This window comes from Leishmania martiniquensis, chromosome 35 (assembly GCF_017916325.1).
Source record: "Leishmania martiniquensis isolate LSCM1 chromosome 35, whole genome shotgun sequence".
NCBI classification, from domain to species: Eukaryota; Euglenozoa; class Kinetoplastea; order Trypanosomatida; family Trypanosomatidae; genus Leishmania; species Leishmania martiniquensis.
The window spans coordinates 685013-704713 of NC_090170.1; the positions used below are offsets into that span (position 1 = coordinate 685013).

At 53.7% G+C, this 19701-nt stretch overlaps 8 protein-coding genes across 8 annotated transcripts; 5 read left to right on the top strand and 3 right to left on the bottom strand.

Annotated features, from left to right (window-relative positions):
- Positions 1-993: 993 nt before the first annotated feature.
- On the bottom strand, positions 994-2106 carry LSCM1_00924 (uncharacterized protein; the record flags this gene model as incomplete). The annotated part of the gene is made up of 1 exon (XM_067318551.1): positions 994-2106. The coding sequence occupies one exon, from the start codon at positions 2104-2106 to the stop codon at positions 994-996; it is 1113 nt and encodes a 370-aa protein (XP_067174656.1).
- Positions 2107-4238: 2132 nt separating this feature from the next.
- LSCM1_00925 (uncharacterized protein) lies at positions 4239-7730 on the bottom strand (the record flags this gene model as incomplete). The annotated part of the gene is made up of 1 exon (XM_067318552.1): positions 4239-7730. One exon carries the CDS (start codon positions 7728-7730, stop codon positions 4239-4241), a length of 3492 nt encoding a protein of 1163 aa, XP_067174657.1.
- Positions 7731-8915: 1185 nt separating this feature from the next.
- Positions 8916-10346, bottom strand: LSCM1_00927 (uncharacterized protein; the record flags this gene model as incomplete). The annotated part of the gene is made up of 1 exon (XM_067318553.1): positions 8916-10346. One exon carries the CDS (start codon positions 10344-10346, stop codon positions 8916-8918), a length of 1431 nt encoding a protein of 476 aa, XP_067174658.1.
- Positions 10347-11749: 1403 nt separating this feature from the next.
- LSCM1_00928 (uncharacterized protein) lies at positions 11750-12172 on the top strand (the record flags this gene model as incomplete). The annotated part of the gene is made up of 1 exon (XM_067318554.1): positions 11750-12172. The coding sequence occupies one exon, from the start codon at positions 11750-11752 to the stop codon at positions 12170-12172; it is 423 nt and encodes a 140-aa protein (XP_067174659.1).
- Positions 12173-12862: 690 nt separating this feature from the next.
- On the top strand, positions 12863-13606 carry LSCM1_00929 (uncharacterized protein; the record flags this gene model as incomplete). Its single annotated transcript, XM_067318555.1, has 1 exon — positions 12863-13606. The coding sequence occupies one exon, from the start codon at positions 12863-12865 to the stop codon at positions 13604-13606; it is 744 nt and encodes a 247-aa protein (XP_067174660.1).
- A 452-nt stretch (positions 13607-14058) lies between these two features.
- On the top strand, positions 14059-14691 carry LSCM1_00930 (uncharacterized protein; the record flags this gene model as incomplete). Its single annotated transcript, XM_067318556.1, has 1 exon — positions 14059-14691. The coding sequence occupies one exon, from the start codon at positions 14059-14061 to the stop codon at positions 14689-14691; it is 633 nt and encodes a 210-aa protein (XP_067174661.1).
- Positions 14692-15124: 433 nt separating this feature from the next.
- LSCM1_00931 (uncharacterized protein) lies at positions 15125-16783 on the top strand (the record flags this gene model as incomplete). The annotated part of the gene is made up of 1 exon (XM_067318557.1): positions 15125-16783. One exon carries the CDS (start codon positions 15125-15127, stop codon positions 16781-16783), a length of 1659 nt encoding a protein of 552 aa, XP_067174662.1.
- A 1312-nt stretch (positions 16784-18095) lies between these two features.
- On the top strand, positions 18096-19088 carry LSCM1_00932 (uncharacterized protein; the record flags this gene model as incomplete). The annotated part of the gene is made up of 1 exon (XM_067318558.1): positions 18096-19088. The coding sequence occupies one exon, from the start codon at positions 18096-18098 to the stop codon at positions 19086-19088; it is 993 nt and encodes a 330-aa protein (XP_067174663.1).
- Positions 19089-19701: the final 613 nt, after the last annotated feature.

The window sequence follows — 19701 nt, forward strand, 5'->3', positions numbered from 1 at the left end:
CCCCACGCTATCCATCCGACGCGCGGCCTCCATCGCCTTGACAGATCACGGCAGCATAGAGGCACATACACACGCGCCCTGAGCTCCGCAGGCGCACCGCTTGCACGGAAGATGCTCCTCCCATGCTTGCTCGCCCCCGAAGCGTTCCCACTGTGCGGACCTCAGCGTCCCTGCCGCAACACGTTCGCGTTCCTGTTGCTTTCTGTTAGCTCTGAAGGACTATCGACACTTCTGCCTTTCGTAGCAGCATCAACGAGAGCACGAACTCAGCACACACACACACACAAAGAGAGAGGGAGAAAGAGAGAGCGTTAAGCCAATCACTGCCAGGCCGGCTAAGGAGCGGGCACCCAAGAGGGGGAGAAGAAAAATAATTACCAAACGCAAATATCCAATACGCACACCCGCACACACAGAGAGACAGCGAGTCGCTGTACAGTCGTTGTGCCTTCACGTGGATCGCCGTTATCGAAGCACCAAAGGTGAAGTAAGAGAGGCAGAAAGAGATGAAGGAAAGGGGGAGTGATGCGAAGAAGTCTATCGGTAGGGAAGAGGGAGGGAGGAGAAAGGAAAGATGGCATGCACACGCACAAACATTTGATAGATAAAGAGGCCTGCTGCATGGAAGAGAGAAAAAGGGAAGAAGAGGGGGGGCACAAAGACGGTCGGAGGGGGGAGGAAGGGGAGGGGGGATAAATCGAAAATACGCAGAAGTGTCCATGTGTGCTTGTATGCTCCAAATATAAGAGGCGGACGGGGGGGTGAGGGTGGCACCAGACATACAGCTTGTCTGTAACCGCCCGCGAAGTCTCCGCTGCCATCACAACCGCTCTCTCTTCTCTTCCCTGCCCGCTCACCCTTCCAGTCTCTTTTCTCCCTTCCTACTCATCGCTTTCTGGCGGGGAAGAGCGGGATGAAAGCCGAGACGCTACACGTTCACGACCAACATGCACGCTCCGACGGGCGCGCAAGCGGGGGCTACTCCTCTTGCTTTCACAGCTCCATCTTTGGTGCCTTCTTTTCGTGCTCATTCTCTTCGTTGCCTACACTCGCGTCCCCACCGTTCTCAGCTACCGCGGAGATTCCGGCTAGCGTGAAGTCCTTTGGTCGAACCGGATCGAAGTACGGATCCATTAACGCCTCTGCCGCTTGGATCCGCTGCATGTGATCGTACTGGAGCAGCTTGTCTAAGAAGGCAAGTGCCTCAGGGGGGCACAGGTGCTCGTTTTGGCCATTCACAAAGCTCCGCCACGGCTTCTTCGCGTGGTAGCCTAACGTAGCCTCTAGCACAGGCGGCAGACTCACGTTGTGCTTCTTCAGGTACACCTGCAGATCGTCCGTGCCGAGCACCTTTACGATACGCACCAGCTGATCTGTGTTGTCCTTCCCGCGGAAGAAAGGCTCACGGATAAAGATCATGGCGGCAAGCATGCATCCCAGTGACCACATGTCTAGGCGGTAGTCGTACATTGGCAATTCTACGAGCAGCTCCGGCCCCTTAAAGTAGCGGGACGCGACCCGGGCATTATAGGATGTAGCTGGATGGTAGAACTCCGCCAGCCCCCAGTCAATCAGCTTCAGCTTCCCTGTCTTGTAGTCCAGGCATACGTTGTTCGGCTTCACGTCGCGATGCATGATGCCGTGCGAGTGGGCGTATTCGAGGGCCACAAGCACCTGGAAAATGTAGCTCCGTACCTCAAGGTCGGTGAAGGTGGGGAATACGGTGCGGAAGTCGCATGACTTGACGTACTCAAAGATGAAGGACGGAGTTTTGCTGCTGGGCTCACGCACGACATCGAAGAGATCCACGATATTTGGGCCACCTTTGAGTGTCTGCAGCACCATTAGCTCACGGAGAATCTTTTTCTTCTTGACTGGCTTCAGCACCTTGATCACCACCTGGCGCGGCACCTTGGTGTCTACGCCGAGGAAGACGTCACTATACTTGCCGCGGCCGATCTTCTGCTCCACTTCGTACCGGTCAGGACTATTCCACTGCACGCGCAGAGAGTCATAGTCCCAGTATGAGGACGGCTTGTTGACATTGACGTAGGCGTAGCGGTGCGCGCCATCGGAAGCTGGCAGGTGCGATGATTGCGAAGTCATGGCGCCTGGATTTAATTCGCTTAGATGTTCTTTTTCTTCTTTCTTTTACTACGCTCTTCACTCACCTCGCTCCCTCTCCTTTGGTGGAGATGTGCGTTGAGTATGCTTACTCCCTCCTGCAGCTCGAGCTGTGTGGAGACGAGGAGGGATAGCCGCTGGCACTGCGCAGGCACTGGGGGGGTGCTTGAGAAGATGGTTGCAGAAGCACGTGAGCTGTTGCTGGCGCACAGGAAGAGAGGGGTGAAGGGCAACGAGTAAGAACATCGAGGGCTCAAAGTTGGGGTAGGGGGAAGGAGGCAGACACGAAAAAGGATACATTGATGAAAGCGAGCTGCGCCTCGTTTGCAGACGCTGCAGTTCACCCCCTCCGAGATACCAAAGAGGCGAGGGCTTGGGCGGAGGAGGGGGCCGCCTGATGCTAGGGCTACGGTGACTGGGAAGTGTGCTTCCCCGCCATTTCCCCATATCGGCACTTGTTTCCTCTTTTTTTTCATCTGTCAGCGCGGCCCCATCTGTCGCTTACGCCCGCTCACAAACGCACGGCGCAGACGACTGCTTGCTTGTCGCCCGCCGCCTTTTTGTTTGTGGGTGGAATGAGGAAATGCGGAGTTCGGCATGTACGCCCCCTCTCATGCTGTCGCCGAGGCGATGGGGGGCTCCTTTCCTCACTTTAGTGTCTCTTCCTCTCTGAATGACACTGACGCGCAAAAGCCCACACAAAATGCACACCCTATAAACTCCTTAAAGCCCCCCAAAAGAGGTTTTCCCCTCCCTCTGAGCGGCAGAGCCCACGAGCTCAGCACCGCTCGGCTCGGCCGGCCGCAAAGCCTACCCCCTCCCCGCCCCCACAAGCACGCACGCACACACACACACATCGCCTCGAGGTGCGAAGCAGCCGTGGACACGCGTTACAGCGAGGCGCCAGCTCGGCCCACCCAAGAGCGGCCCCCCTGCCTCGCGCTCTGCCCACCCCACGCCTCGCAGCTCACTCTGACGCAGCGCCACCCACGGCCTGGCCAGCGGCGTCGGGGGCGATGCACTGCCGTGACCTCCCCTACGCCGTGGGTGTGCTTCGCCCCTGTCACCAGCACAGACCGGCTCGGCATCGGCAGGGGGAGGGAGGGCTGCTGGACTTCCTCGCAGAGAGCGGTGCACTGCACCCCTGAGATGCGCACTGAGGCGTGCCCGCTTGTCATAAGAGACTAGAGCAGTAGTGAAAAATAAAAAGAGGTTTCAGAATGACGACATCGACCAAGAAGCGCAGCACCCCCCTCTGAATACACAGGCATGAGGGAGAGAATAGGGGACTTAGCCTCTGCGCTACCGAAAGAGGCGGCGACGCGGGAGCGCATCACTTTGATTGCAGCGACACCCTTTTCGTCCCATCGTCACAGCACACAGGTGCACAGACCTGCTCAGCTATTATTTGTCACCAATGTCAGAGCTGCTTCCTCTCTTGAAGATGAAGCGTTTCTATGCTCTACCTGTTCCCTTCACTGGATGCGTCTGCGCTCCCACAAGCGCAGAGAGGAAGAAAACGAGATGCCCAACAACGAGAGTTGTAGCTCCAGTACGTAGCAGGAGCAAGCACATCAAAGCAATCTGATAAATCGGCATCTGTTTCACACAGAAACAGAACACCGCCTCACTCTCCTTCTCCGTGCGCCAAGTCTCAGACCCATACACGTACGCACGAACACACGATGCATAGTAGAGAGGAGAGGGTGTGGTATAATGTGGTGAGGAGGAAGGAGGAGTAACAAATACACGTAAGCGCGAGCAACGGAATCAAAAAAAAAAATAGATCGCTAATAGAGCAGTTAGCGACTTTAAGGCGTATGTGAGAACGTCGGTGGAGGGGTGGGGGGTGGGGGGGGGACAGCGCGGCTGACAGCGGAAGGTACTAAATGAAAAAAAAAGCAGCAAAAAACAAAATAGCAGCGCAAACAGAGAGAGAGAGAGGGAGGCAGCACGTGAGTGAAGCAGCAGCGCTCAGGATCAAACATGGCAGGAAGCCAAGACAATGTGCATAATTCTCTTTCTAACTTTTGTCGAGGGGGGCCTTCGCGTGGGCCATGCAGCCAAAAACGTGAGCCTCATAATAGTACTAAAGGATGTGTGTATGCGTGACATCAGTTGAGGATCAAGACCTTATCCTCGCGCTTGCCTGTCCGCTTTGAGAGCGGGGCGTGCTCCAGTCCAATGAAAGCTGCCTTCGATGGATCTATCTGGTTCGGCTGGTAGCACTCCACAGGGCAGAAGTTGGTGATGTGGGCACCCATCATAGCATCGGGCGCGATCACTTCCACCCGGCTCTCTTTTACTAGACACACCTTCCAATCCTGCACGGCGGCGTAGATCATCTCTAGCTTAGCAGCGATGCGGCGCAGCAGCTGATTCGATGTTTCGTAGAAGTTAACATACATGCTGAAGGGCTCGCTGTGCGTCTCGATGGCGTCACGGCGCTGTCGCACCATGGTAAAGTGATGCACCTGAAACACCGCCTGGTCCGAAGGGAGAACGTTCGGGATGGGGGTGGGAAGATGCTCGATACGATACTCCGCACTTTCCTCGAAGGTATTGTGCTCAAAGACAAGTGTGTGCCTCTTGTCCAGTACGTTGTACACACGGCCGCGCCATACATCGACCAGACGCAGCCACTCGTGCGCGCTCTCGCAGTCCATCTGCATGAGCCGCTTCACAAAAGCGATTGTGGACTTGTTGGCTGCTTTTGCTGGATCCTCTTTGAGCAGCGCCGCCACCTCCGGGCAGGCTCCGGTGGCGTAGTCTTTTTGAATCTCACGCACGCACGCGGGAAAGAGCAGATTCGCCGTGATTGGAAGATTGTGTGGTAGAAGAATCCAGTGCGCCGACACTACCTTGACGTTGTCGCCGTACAACTTGAATTGCAGCGAGTGAGCATTCTCGATTTCAGTGACGGTATACTTGCAGTACTCATAGTAGAGGTACTTGGACAGCGCGGGAACCCGCGAGCTAGCAGGCATCAACAGTCTCGCCAACGTGGCACGATCGTGTTTCTTTCCCTTCATGAAGTACGGTAGCTCCGTTTCCGGGTTGTGGCGAGTGAAACGAATGCGGTCATAGTTCTCCTTATCACCGATGAGACGGGCAATATACCGCTGAAGCTGCTCGTACGTCATGTCCTCTGCAAGCTCGGTCGAGATCAGTAGGGGGTAATCTGGGTAGCGGTTCAGCTTCAGCTCTACCGGGATTCGGTGCTGGAGGAAATGTTGAAAGCTCTGAATGTCGGGGTAGAAAACGTTCGCGGGATCTTCGTGCGGCGTGTCACACTTCCAGATGAGAATGTCACCTGAGAGGAGCTCGTTGCACGGCAAAAAATAGCGCTCCTCAGTTTCGCGTACGACTTCCAATGCTTCAAGCGGCGTACTACGCCTTACTACGGCTGCCTCTGCCTCATCCCTCGAGGCGAGGTCCTGGTGTGACTTGCAGGCCTCGAGCGAGGCAGCACTACATGCCTTAGACGGCAGTGACTGCCTCCCCTCTGACGGCTTCTTCAAATGATGGCTGTGCAACTGCTTTGTCGTGTCTGGCAAATCGGCAATGAGGGCGCGCACATGTGACTCCATGCTTTCGAGGGCCTGCCTTGCGTTCCCTTTCGGATCGCGGTGCAGCAAAGTGCACCCAAGAAAAAGCACTTTGAGCTGCAGCGGGTCGTACAGCTTATGGTGAAACACCTCGTACTCACGGTGCGCGCAGCCCTGATCGAGCTCAATCATTGTGGCAGTGGCCGGGGTGGTGACGAGCACACAGCACTCCTTTGCATTTTGCAAGAGTTCTCGAACCTTCATATTTTCCTTGACTTGCTTTGAAAGTCGAATTTCAGTTCCCCCAGTACGAGATGAGGCAAACCACAGCAGCGGCTGCCCGGCGCCGACGCCCAGCTGCCGTGCCACAAACTCCTGAAAGGCTGGCAACGCTTCGTCATCAAGTGGGATGCGCAATGTCCTATGCGAAGAGAACTTCTGCACCATCGGCCGGCGCGACGTCAGGTACTCTTCCTGATCGGCGATGTCGCTCGGAAAGATGAAATGCACCCGCCCGTAGAGATAGTCTTCCGCCTGCTCCTTGACGCGGCGCTCTTGCTCAGCGCGTTCCCTTTCCAGCTGCTCTACAACGTGCTGTGGGACATCGCAGCTGCCGATCGGGCATAAAATGGAGCTGAGTTGGCTTGTGCGAATGTACACGAGCATGTACGCGTTGGCAGTGTTTGGGATCTCGGAGCCCCAGTAGTTAAGCCTGAATCCGCCGAAGTTATCGCCAAATACCTCCTTCAGCTTTGCCGGGGTAACTGCCTCATCGTCGAACTTGTACCATGCGCCAGAGCACAGAAGAAAGCAGAAGTAGTGTCCAAATCCAGTGTTTGACCCAGAGTGTACCAGTACGCTACACAGGGTGTAGTGCGTGTCTGTCTGCGGCGACTCCGGCATATAACGCGAGAGGTCTAGAGTGTTGTAGTAGTCCCAGCGTGTCAGCACTTTGGTCTCACCATGCTGAATGTCGTAGTCGAAGCGTGCAAGGTGCAAGAGGAGGATGGGAGGGACCGTCTTGAGTCGAACCCCTTTTTCTGCCCGGTGATACGCCTTTTTCCCATTACTTTCTAGGCAGTACTTGTTTTTTCCGTCCAGTACCTCGACTTGAAAAAAAGCGTCGAAGCTCGAGTATATGTTCTTCTTGTTCTTCACAACAAGCTGGAGGTCGTAGAATGGCTCTTCACGGGAACCGCAGTAGTGCACCTCTTCAACTTTGACGTAGCTCTCCAAAGAGCCTGTGAAGAGGCGATGAATCGCATTCTCCTTCGGCTTTGAGCTTCCAGCTTCGGCCTGCTGGGCATTCAGCTTTTCCTCCAAGTTGTCGAGAAGAACGCGCGTCAGCTCGTGCACGTCGTGCTGGATAAAGCTATCGGATGCTCCCCAGCCAAATGATTCAGTCAGCTCGCGTGTGCCGACAGCACGCGTCGACATCTGCAAGTGGCAAAATAGCCGCTGCAGGGCATACGGAATACTTCTGGGTGCCGTAGGCTCCAGGCCAGCGTGCTGCTCCGCCTCGTCTTTTGTCGGCATCTGATAGATAATGGCCCTAAACGCTGTTATGTGAAAGAGAGCCTGGAGAAGTGAGTTGAGGTAGCAGGTCGCGCCTTGATTTAGCAGACCATTGTAGTGTGAGTCACAGTTCGGGCCTCTCTCCAGATCAGCTACATCTTCTCTGGTCTGCTTCGCCATGGGTGAGCATTGCTCGCGGTACGATAAGCTATTCACGTTCGTGTACCCTAAAAGGGGGGTATTCGCAAAAAACGGGCTCCATTGATGCGCGCTTAGATGCCGATGAATCATGTAATTACTCTCTATTTTGCCTGTTCCGTGAAGAGCAGTGATATGCTGAAGGGACCTCAAGAAAAGAGGAAAGAGCGAGGGGTCGATCCCGCACTCCTTGAAGACGGCAATCCGCTCCTTTCCGGTCATGGTAGTCAGGTCAGCAATTGTGTAACTGCACTTTTCCAACGCAGCCTCCGAAGGAAGCAGCTTTCTGTTGAACGCCGCGTCATTCCAAAACACGTGCTTCGCCACGTCTAAAACTGCGAGCATTGTGGCCTTGCTTTGTTTTTGTTCTCGAAACAGTCGGACCCGTATGTGCGCTCGTATGCGTTTACGGTTTCGAACGCTTTTTGCGTGTATGTGCTTTTGTTTTAAACCGACTGCAGCTACTTCGCAGCCAAAAAGTGAGATACCTTGGTACTTGCAGCTTGGAGTCATATGAATCTAAAGCGGAGGTGAAGAAAAGAAAAAGCCGAGACGAAGACATGGCTAAAACGAGTGCACGAGCGAAAGCAGTAATGGGGCGGCACTCGCTCTAGGAAAGGTAGCTGCACCTGACACTAGTGAACAGGAAAACCGAAGTACATGCTATGCGACAAGAGAGCAAGTTGGCAGGCCAACAGCGCCCCTCTACCGTACTGGCCGTAAAAGAGAGCGTGAGAGCATAGTAAGGGCGCAGCATCTTCACCATCCATATGTTTCTTTTTCCTTTTTCGTTACTGCTTAGGTACATCCCTAAGAGGAAAAGGTATTTACATTTGAAGCATTCCTTTGTTCTATGCTACGCGAGTGATCGTGTAGCGCAGCTACTCTGCAATGTTCTGGATAACAATCAGGATGAAATCCTTGTCAGGTGCAACCATGATCTCATTCTTTTTCGATCGAATACGAAGAAAACAGAGGTCGTTCGTCGGGTCCAAATCACGCACGCAGTGACGCGCTTTAGCGGCGAGTGACGTAATCAGGTGCGCATACTGGTTTTGCACTGTAGTGTCCTCGATCGTGCTCCGAATGGGAGTGCCTTCATTGTCTACTACAATGATACCGGTCACGTTCGGTCGCTGATTAATGCGCTGAAACGTTTCTTCGATCTCCGACATGATTTTGTGCTTCCGGTAAGGCTTGATGTAGTCGCGAGTAACTCTACACTTCCTAAAGGGAGACTTGTGAAAGGAAGCGCAATAGAGTTGCAGTGGGTAGTGGAAGAAGCGCGAGGAGAGCGTTCAGAGAGGATATAGATGCACGCAGAGAGTAGAGCGAGACACTTTTCAGCTGTGATACAGACGCCTTAAAAAGGTAAGGTCACCATCCCAAGCGATACCTACACGTCGAGCAGACTTGCAGCATTATTTTTTTTGGTAGGTGTCAAGAAGTACCATCACAACAGAAGATAATGGGTACCTAGCAGGATAGCCTACTGTTGCTATCAATAAGGCCGTATAAAAAGAACGTGCTTTACGGCAACCTTTTTCTATTATGCGCATCCCTTGCGCCTCGCCGCTTTGAAATGATCTGGAGGCAGCGGAGGCCCAAAGAAAACAAAACACCAAGAAAAAGGGTTGTCGGGATCGCGATGGCCGCAGCATGGCGGTAGGGCGAGAGAAGGATGCTGCTGTCGCACGCAAAGTCCATGCTGCCGGTTCCAACGGCAGCTACAAGCTCTACAACCTCAATAGCCTTTTGAGCGCCACCCATGAGAAAGCCCATGCGTCGTGCTGCCCGCAATCGTGCTCGCACAGACGAGTTATTGTACACGGAGTGCAGAGCTGGCATTATATCAGCTGTGCGAGATGTGGATGCGCATGCCGCGATTCCAGTACTCCACAACTGCCAGCAAGAGAAGCTGTTGCTTCCGATGAGGACGATCGGCGATTCAGCTAGTACAGCGTCGTACAGTATTTCCTTCACATTGTTTGTGAGCACGGCGACAGGATGGTGGTGGAGCAACAGATAATGTGGAGCTGCAGAATTGTCCTCGGTGATCTTCACACGTCGGGCGTCGGCGGACTTGCGGAAGCGCACCGAGGACGGCTGCGCTGACAACACATACCACAATGCGCAAGCGTTCGTTTCGTTTACTACTGCTCGGAGAGCGCTGTAAAGCTGCTGCCCATAGGCGCTGTTTTCTGCTGGCATCGCTGCGTAGACAAAACGACCTCCGCAGCCCTCAATAAATGAGTCCACAGCAGAGAAAGGGCGCCTGACGAGTGCATCGCCGTCACTATTGAGAAATCCGACTGGGTGAACATTGGGGCGAACGGGACCTGTAATGTCGACGCCCGGAATTCCTTGAGTGATAATGTGTCGTATCATGTGGGGCTTTTGCAACGCACCAAGGCCTATGTGATCCCACGCCGAGGCGCAGAAGCCGCGTATTGCACTTGTGACCATGTCTTGCAGCAGGAGCCTTTTCCCCATGCCAGGAGGCCGAAGGTGAAAGGATGTGCTGTGAATGCTTAGCACATCGCTAGCGCTGCCTGACAGAATCAAAAGAGGTACACCTAACTCCTCACTGATGCGGTCTGCCTCGGTGACGAAAGCAGTTGCTAGGATGACATCCGAAGTGAAGTACTGCTTGCGCAAGGCCATGCTAAAAGCTCTTGAGGGATCTGCTCTTTTGTCTCTGCATCCTCTCGTGGAGCATGTGACGGCAGTGCAAGTAGAGCCTCCAAAGACGTCATTGCAGTCGCCAAGCACTAGCGAGTCTACCAGAACCGTCGCTGAGTGACTTCTCTGGTGAGCGGTCCTGACGATAGGCGCGATGCGCAGCAAGTCAGATGGCGTTCCCGATGAGATAAAGGCCAGGTTTAGTCCTTGCACTTCTAAGGTGAAAAGCAGCAGCACAGGCATGGCAGCTGCGACTAGCCGCGTAGTTTTGGGGGTCATTGGGAGCCTTTACTAGCGGTACGTCGGGTAAGTAGACGCCTGGAATCAGAGAAGGCAGAGAGAGAGCTGATGCTGGGAAGGGCGGTGGGGAACATATTAGTGCGTCTGTGACAAGGAAATATAGAAAAATGGCCGCCTAATAGTGTGCCAAGATGCCGTTCCTCATTGAGAATGGAGAGATGACAAAATGTCAGACACTCTCAGCGAACAGCCTGGGGCTCACTGCTGCAGGTTCGTTCCTGCTCAGAAACTTCGCACAGCCTATTCAAGACACTTCTGTTTCTTGGAACCTCTAACAAAGTCGATTTCTTTGCAGTTGAACCGGCATTCACTGCCGGGAAGAGGGTTTTGTGCTGTGCCCAACGCACGCTGGTACTCTAACAACCGTCGAGGTGAGAGCTGCGGCGGCGGTGTCGCCCTGATTATTTTCACACTTAATGAGCAGGAGGGCTAAAGTATCTCGCCTCTCACCCCCTCTCTGCTGCTACGCTGTCTTGTGGGGATTCCGCACCTTACCTGCAGCCAAAGCAGGTTCAACATCTGATTGCGGCGGTGATCGGGGGGGGGGGGGGAAAGGCAGATGCGTAAGCGACACGAAGCAGCACAAAGAATACTAGTTGCTATTTCCCACACAACATACTCATGTACAACCTGCAGTGGCACAGCACTTTTGTGGAGCTGCATATTTCACGACGCTGCTCAACCAGCATATCCCCCTTTCTCGTCCTCTGAAGACGCTTCACCCACCCGGTGGGGGAGTTGCTCGCCTCCTATTGCATTTCATCCTACGAAGTGGCGGCATCGGCGTGTGCATGGAAATGCGCGTATGAAGGAGACGATAAGGTCGAATGCTTGTGGCTGATAAAAAAGACGAGTTTATAGGTAACCTACATGCTTTTCGTATGCATCTGCTTTTCTCGGACACTTCACCAAAAAGCAAAAAAAGAAGGAAGCTACTGCATAGGAGTGGAACTTGCAAAAGCATATCAGAAACTGCTTGCGAGAGGCGGGCGGCGTCTTCCATGACAAAACGTTATTTGTTTTTTCGGACTTCAAGGTGCTTTCTTGAGAAGCACTTTAGGATAAGACGTGCTTTTGGAAGTAAGAGGCGCTCAGCACCCCGAGTGGTAGATGCTTGGTATCCGCACTCGTTCAGTATGATCGCCTCTACGGCCATGTGCTCCCCTCACTGAAACCAATCGAGCCTTGAAATCTCTTTGCCTTCCCTACCTGATTACCACACGGCGATATACGATTATTCCCGCTTCTGGCACTTCCTTATATGCATTTTTTCCCTTTGCTGCCCCTCTCAGAGGTGACACATATACGCACCCGTGGAAGCTAAAAACAAACAAACAAAAAAAAAACAGCTTTGCGCCAAATGAAAGGTATCAGCTTTGAAAATGCTGCGAACGAGGCTATATCTAGCTCCGATGCTCTCAAAGGCGACTCGGCTGCAGCTAGGGAACATCAAGACTGAGTATGGGACGGTTTCAACAGCTGCCGGCTCCACGGAAAAGTGGGGGTTTCTCTTTGGTGGCAACACCTACCCAATCGTTAGCCTGAGTTTTACTGCTTTCATGGTTTGCGCCACTATTACAGTAGTCGCTGCGTATCAGCAGTACCGTGATATGGTGATAGTGACCGAGCACATTTCATACGAAGATGTCAAGGACCGTTGCCTTACCCCCATACCCGGGTGGGCTCGTCTGCGCTCTTTCAGTATGGCAACTCCGCACGGCCCTACTACGTTCCGAGATCCAACTCCCTTGGACTGGCTGCCGTTCGAGCTCAAGCTGGGATACGTGAAGCAGGCCTCTTATTGAAAAAAAATAGACGAACCAGTTCCTTCGCTCGCGTATTAAAAGCGCATCGCTATTTCGGGCCCTGCTCTGCCGTCCTGTCGGCTCACTTTGCAATTCCTGTTGGCGCGTTTTCCGTCCACGCTTTTCCTCCTGGATGCTCTCTACCTTGCATTGTAGCCTTCTAGAACGACTACTACCGAAATTATATCTCTTATATCGTTTTTTTTGAAGTCGTAGCACTTTTTAGTAGTTTATATGCATTCGAAAAGGTAAGCGATTGAGTTGTCTTTGAGGGTGGCAGGAATAGTGAAATGCTTGACCATCGTAGTCTCAGAAAATTTCTCTGCGCTTGGTTCCACACTTAGGAATTCATTCTCAAAATGACAGAAGCGAAAGTAGCGCCAACGCGGAGCACCATCTCAAGAAGTCGTGTGACCCGGTTTGAAGAATTCTTCAACGTCTATACCGCGCGGAGAAGTTCGCAACCAGCTTTTAGGCGGGAACTTACAGCAGCTGCTTTCGCCTCTATTCTAATGCATCATGCGCGTAGAGAGGAAAATGCGTTGATGTAGCTGATTCGATTCTCTCACAGCAGGTGAGTGTCATTCACTTTTATCTCTTCTGACTTTGGCTTCTACTGCTCGCTACTGCTGCAAAAGTTTTTTATCTACTTGAAGGAGCACTACAAACACCCTCAACGGTATCTACAAAATGATTCCGCCTCCTGTTTTCAGCAAGGTCCCGGAGCTACAGTTTCGCGCGGGGAAGATGAAGTATGCAGGTGGTATTGTAACGGCCGACAAGCGAAAGGGCTACCTTTCCTTTTTCTCTACCGGAGCGAGCTCAGTCGAGATGATCTGGGCGTCGGAGTCTGAGAAGTCGGCACCCATTGTCTTGCCTCGGGGAAAAACTACTGTTAGCTTTGTGCCCCAGTGCAAAACTGGTCGTGTCCTTCTGCTGGAAGTAAATGAGAAGGATGAGAAACGGCAGCATTTCTTCTGGCTACAGGATAAATCGGAACAGAAAGATAATGCTTATTTGACGGGCCTCGAGAGCCTACTCGCAGAGCGCACAGCCAACAGTCGCCTCAAGACAACTGTAAACCTGGAAGACTTCAAGAAAATTTTGGCTACAGTTTCCAAGTCGAAGAAGGATGTGAAGCTCACCGACATTTTGTCGTCCTCTATTGTGACTGAGGAACTGAGCAGCGACCCCGCCTACTACAACTCAAAACTGGCGGATCACTTGCCGAAAGGCGGGGGAGAATCGGATGACATTCTTTCTCAAGTAAAAAACCCGCAAGTTTCACAAGCAGCGGCAGCTCTTGGAGTTGCTCTACAAGACCCCGCAACTTACAAGCAGCTGTGCGCCTCATTCGGTATTCCCGAAACCGACCCCAATGGTGGTGTGCTGGCGTTTCTTAATGGAATCATCGCGGCAAAGAAGAAGCCTTGAACGAGCTGCTTCTTCCATGAATCGCCTTCACTACCTTTTCACGTCTTTTTCGATTTCCCCGTTTGTTGTGCTCGGCAACTGGAAAACAAAGCCCTCACCGATGCTTGCAATAGGGCAGCGACTCGACGACGACAGATTTTTTTTGCGGTGTATGACGTACAGTCGGCAATGTTTTATAGTGACTTGTACACTCGCTCATGTCAGAAAAGATATGGTGACAGTGACGAAGAGCACCGGCATTTGGTGCAGATTCTGCTTGTACTGAATTTGTCAGTATAACCGAGCGGGCAAGTGGAGATGTGCGCTCATATGAAAGAACACCGTATTTGCACATTTCGCTCCGTTATGTTCGCCTTCTCCCCCCTTTTGAACGCCCTACTCCGCGGAGCCCCTACTTTGTGCTAAGCCTCATGTTTGATGTGTAGGTTACAGAGCTTTAGAATTCAGTAACGATGAAAAAAAGTGCGCGCCTGTGTCAGGGGATTCAATCTGACCTTCATCGCTATTCTCACGCGACATTTCACGAAGGAACACATCGACAGGCTCCTGGTGACTCTACACCATGGCGTGATGTCTCTTCACCGGTCAACAGGCTCCGCGCGTGGTGGTTGTCGCCAGTGGCCAAAGGAAGCGTTATCGCTGCCTGGTGCTTAACGTGCGTTGTTGGCGCGTATTGCTTCAGCATTCAGCAAGATGCGAAAGGAACTTACCTGCTAAATAATGTTCTGCTTCGCAATTTGCACGAAGAGGCGCAGCGGGCTGACGCCAACGAGGAGCGTGCAAGTAAATTGCAGGAGGCGATGCGACAGTATCTTTTGGAGGAAACCAACTGTAGGCGAAGCACCACCAAACTAACTGAGGGCGCGGCGTTCAGCGAGAGTACGAAAGCTGGTATCATAAACTACGAGCTTGAACTGGTACGTGAACGTGGAAGGGCTGACGCCACACACGAGCGTAATCAACAGCTAGTGCAGGAGCTGATGTCCGTGCGGCAAGAAATGGCACAGGTTCAGAAGGACAACGCGACTTTGGTTGGGGAGATAGAGAAACTGCAGCGACTGCTGAAGCGTTCTGGTCAGCTATGAATGTAGAGAAAAATTAACCTCGTTGCGGATGCTCTCACGTATTCAGGGGGCATCTGAGCAAGTTCACTAGCGCGGGAAAAATATGGAAAGCATTTGACGTTTTCAGCAAGGTATTCCTATCCAAACCCCGAAGGTGGCGCGAAAAAGAAAACACGAGAACCACTGCTCTCTTGATATCACCTCCTGGCGCTGCAGTGCTAGAAATTTCATCGTTTTCCTTGTAAACGCAGCCACACCTTTGATGAGCTCTCTGACACGTGCGGTAATGTTGCGTTCATTATCCTACCCTTGCTCTTTGTCTCCGCTGTGCCTTTTCAATATTACTTCTTTGCTTTTTTTTTGATTCAGCTCTTTCAGGAGAGACTGAAAGAGTCTGTCAAGACAAGCAAAAAGAGGAGGAAGGAAGTGCAGGGGTCTTGCATAGGAGGAAGCAATGAAAGAGCCCAAGGACGATATAAGGAACTTTGCGCGGGCGTACAAGTACAACTTGAAACCATTAGCTGTGGACCGATTTGCCAGTTTCTTGAAGAAATATGAAACTGACGAGGAATACCGCCGCAATCTTCTGCGAGACCTGTTCAGCCTGATTCGAGAGCAATGCTGCGACAATCGACTCGTCGATGAGATGAAGGCAGATGTGGTCATCAGCTTACAAGAAGCAAAAATAAGAGGAAATCTTGGCACCGACGGGTCGCACTCTGTGCAAGTCGTTTCTCTGGACGCGATTCCTAGGGTCTTTGTCGACGAGATAAGTAATGACCTGAGGGTGGGCGGCTCCTCCACTTCAATGAACCGCTTACAGTGCCTTAATCAACGCTATGCCCTCGCTCGGCGACGCTGCTATGGATGCGGCCTCTACCGAAAATCTGTGGATGAGCGAGCTTTACATGACGGCTGCCTCGCTCTTTTGCCTACCTCCGCGCTAGAGGGGCTCGATCCAAGCCTTCAGATTGCTGTGCTTGGGCTCCTGGTAGTGCGCGACAAAGAAGTGTTCTTGGAGGATTTAAGAGGGAAGATCAAATTGGGATTCAGCGAGCAGTCGCGGGTCACAGAGCACTCGTTCATGGGAAACGGGTTCATGGTTGTGGTGAGCGGGTTCTGGGTGAACAGTATTCTCCAGGTTGCTCGCGTGGACCTTCCGCCGGCAGAGCGGCGGGAGGCGACGCTGCGCGATGTCGGCCCTAGCGTGGACCTATTCGGGTTGGCCCCGCGCTACCCAATGGAAGCCTTGCGGGAGGAGAAGAAGCGAGTGCAGAATGTGATCATCGTCATGGCGCATGTGCACCTCGACAAGGCGAGCACCATGGGCAAAATGGCTCGCTTTTTTCAGCGGATGCAGGGCCTTAGCGAGTCAGAGTTGCGCGATGTCACCTTTGTCATGACCGGTAATTTTTCGTCTGTCCCGCTTCACTTTGGTGACGCATCTCACTTGCCTGACATCTTCGACAACTCGGGCCGCCTACAGATCCTCCTAGATGGACTAGGCCGTTGCATTGCGGCGAATGCGCCCGCCGCAGCACAGCATAGCCAGTTTGTGCTCATCCCGGGGCCCAGCGACATGACTACCTTGCAGGGCTTTCAGCCACAAACACCCATCGCCGCACACTTTACCAAAGGTGTGGAGAGTCGAACGAAAAAGCTTACCCTAGCCCCGAATCCGTGTCGGTTGCGCTTTTACACGCACGAGGTTATCATTGCTCGCCGCGACTTTCTGCGAGATTTCCAGCACGACGAGTCGGCGTACCCGTGGGACCGCTACCGCGGAAAGGAGCACTCCGGCACGGCGCTGACTCAGGGCGTTCCTAATAGTGACGGGGAGGTTAGCACAACGTCGTTTGAGCGCATCACCAAGACGGTGCTGGATGAAGCGCACCTGTCACCCTGCATTGATGGGGCGGTTCTGTGGAAGGTAGATGACGCCTTGCGCATCCCCGTACTCCCGCACACGATGCTGTTGTGCGACTCGACAGAGCAATGGGAGTGCCACTACAAAGGCGTTCACATCTTGAACCCCGGCTCCTTTGCCGTCAACGGCACATTCCTTTGGTACACCCCTGCAGACGGGCAGTGCTGCCTCAGCAGAGTGGAGTAAGAGGCTTTCTTGTTGATGTGACGGCCACTCACATGTTACTGGGCCTCATGAAGGACGCCCCTTTGCTCTGGGGGCTGTGCTTGCTGCTTCAGGCGTCGCTAATAGCTGGGCAGCTCCAGAATTGAAGAGGCTGTGTTTCACTAGACACTCTTCTTTCTTTGAAGCTGTTGGCGTGCATAACTGCATAGAAGTCCGCGCTTATACGTGAGAAAGGTGTGCTTATCGTTCTCTCATGGCAATGAAATGCTTCTTTTTCGCCTCCTGCGGGTGTATTTGTTGCCCAGCCTTAGCAAGGTCTGCGACATGAAAACAAGTTCTTCAGCCTTTTTTTTTCGGAAGAGATCTTCCTCATGACGGGGGTGGGGTAGGGGCGACGCCTCAGTGCGCGGCATCTCAGGGGTGCAGTGCACCGCTCTGTGCGAGGAAGTCCAGCAGCCCTCCCTCCCCCTGCCGATGCCGAGCCGGTCTGTGCTGGTGACAGGGGCGAAGCACACCCGCGGCGTAGGGGAGGTCACGGCAGTGCATCGCCCCCGATGCCGCTGGCCAGGCCGTGGGTGGCGCTGCGTCAGAGTGAGCTGCGAGGCGTGGGGTGGGCAGAGCGCGAGGCAGGGGGGCCGCTTTTGGGTGGGCCGAGCTGGCGCCTCGCTGTAACGCGTGTCCACAGCTGCTTCGCACCTCGAGGCGATGTGTGTGTGTGTGTGCGTGCGTGCTTGTGGGGGCGGGGAGGGGGGAGGCTTTGCGGCCGGCCGAGCCGAGCGGTGCTGAGCTCGTGGGCTCTGCCGCTCAAAGGGAGCCCCTCTAGAGAATGACAAGGGACCAGAGTAGATGCCAGATGCGAGGGGAGGGCAAGCGACATCACGTCCCAGCAGAGTGGAGCTGTCACAATTCGAAGCCTTAGCTGAAGAGTGCGATGAGCAGACATTTTTTTCTGCTAATTTCTTGTCGAAGAGAAACATCAAAGAGTTAGACACACACGCTGACAACGAAGGCGCTTGAGCGAAAGAAAAAAAGACATGCCGTGTGCGGCCCGTGCGGGCCACACCTATTACATCATCTGCAGATGAGCTCAACTCTTTCTTGGTGCCCTTGTGCGAACGCATGGCTTCCGACTCCTGAAAGAATCACGGGGCCACACCAATCTATTGGGCTCTCCTGGCAAACGAGAAAGACACATACTTATGTGCACAAGCGGACAACCCCGATGCTCAAAGTTACACATTCACAAGGGCACTGAAGCGTGAAAGACGATTCGAAGAAAGGAGCACTGAAGTGCCGCTTTGCTCTGCTCGAGGGTAACCGTGCACAGTCTATCATGAAGCGTCCTCGCACTGGCTATACGGACTCCAACGACGAGCGCGCCGAGAAGGTGCACGCCTTCATTAAGAGTTTGCGCTTTTCTGTTCCGCTCTACCGCCTCCGGGAGCAGCAGGATCGCCGGGAGTGCCCTCAATGCCACAAGCGTCGCCTCTACTTCTGCTACGACTGCCTCACGACGGTACATCCAGAGTCCCACCCACCACCGCTGGCGCTGCCCCTCAACGTTTACGTGGTGCTGCACCCTAACGAGCTGCGCGGCAAGAGCACCAGCTTGGCTGCCTCGACCATTTCACCTGACTTGCATATAGTAGAGTATCCAACGGTGCCAGAGCAGCTGGAGCCAGCGAGCACGCTAGTCTTGTATCCCAGCGAGCAGAGCGTTGAGCTGCACGAGGTGGAGCATCTTGATCAGTACAAGAACGTTGTTTTCATTGACAGTACGTGGCAGCAGAGCAAAGCGATTGTACGGGATGCGCGAGTGAAGAGGTTCAAACACGTTCGCATCAAGTCGCAGACGTCTCTCTTCTGGCGTTTCCAAAGCAACGACCCGACCTACCTGGCCACCGTCGAGGCGATCTACTACTTTCTGCGCGAGTACATCACGCAGGTGAATAAGGTGAAGGCAGAACGTGAGCACGGCGGCAGCAGCCCGTCACCACCGCCCGCACACCAGATCGAGACAAATGACAGCAGCGCCTCAATGTCGGCCTCCAACGAGGTCGGCCTGCATAACATCGATGGGGCAGCAAGCAGCGCCGACGCCAGCACCTTCTACCGCGGGGAGGTGGATGACCTTCTCTACTACTACATCAACCAGTACATCGGCGTCCAGCAGCGCTACACCAACGGCAATTTGAACAAGTATACCGACCGTCACTTCAGCGGGTACATTATCCAAAACACTTCCTGGGACGAACTCGTCACACCGCCGCCGACTAACAGCTCCAGCGAAGCGGCAACCGCAGCGCCACGCCAGACTGCCGATTGAGGGGAGGGGGCGCGCATATATGTCTCTCTTCAACTGTGTGTGCGCGTATGTGTGTCTGAGGTGGCTTAATATTTTCACGTAGCGGTCAGGTGAAGCACTCTAACAATGGCTGCGCTCGCTTCCATGCCCCTGGGACTTGTGGGTGTGGAGAGAGTGGGCCTCGGGTAGCTTTTCCCCTTGGCTTCGGTTGCCAGAGAGGCCGAGATCACGTGGGCAGCACTTTTTTCCCCAAAGTCCCCCTTTCCTCCCCGCCCCAACTGTAAGCGAGTGTAACAGTCACTTAAAAAAAGAAGAGGCAGCGCAAGGAAGGGAATATTCTCCAGTCGCGTCACCTCATTCATGCGTCGTTGTCTTCTCCGTTTCCAGCGTCGAAGGCGCCGGCCAGGGCCTCAGAAAGAGTCCTCTCTCGCTGCGAAAACGCATACGCACACGCACACACGAACTGCCTTCTTCCTACGAGATTCTTCTTCTCCCCTTCTCTTCACCATCGCAGCGCCTCTGGTTGCGTGCTACATTGCAGGGGGCACCATATTGCTTCCTCCCCGAGGCATAGGACTCATACGCCTGAGCACGCACGCCAGATTGCGCGGCATTGACCCGCGGCCAAATCCAG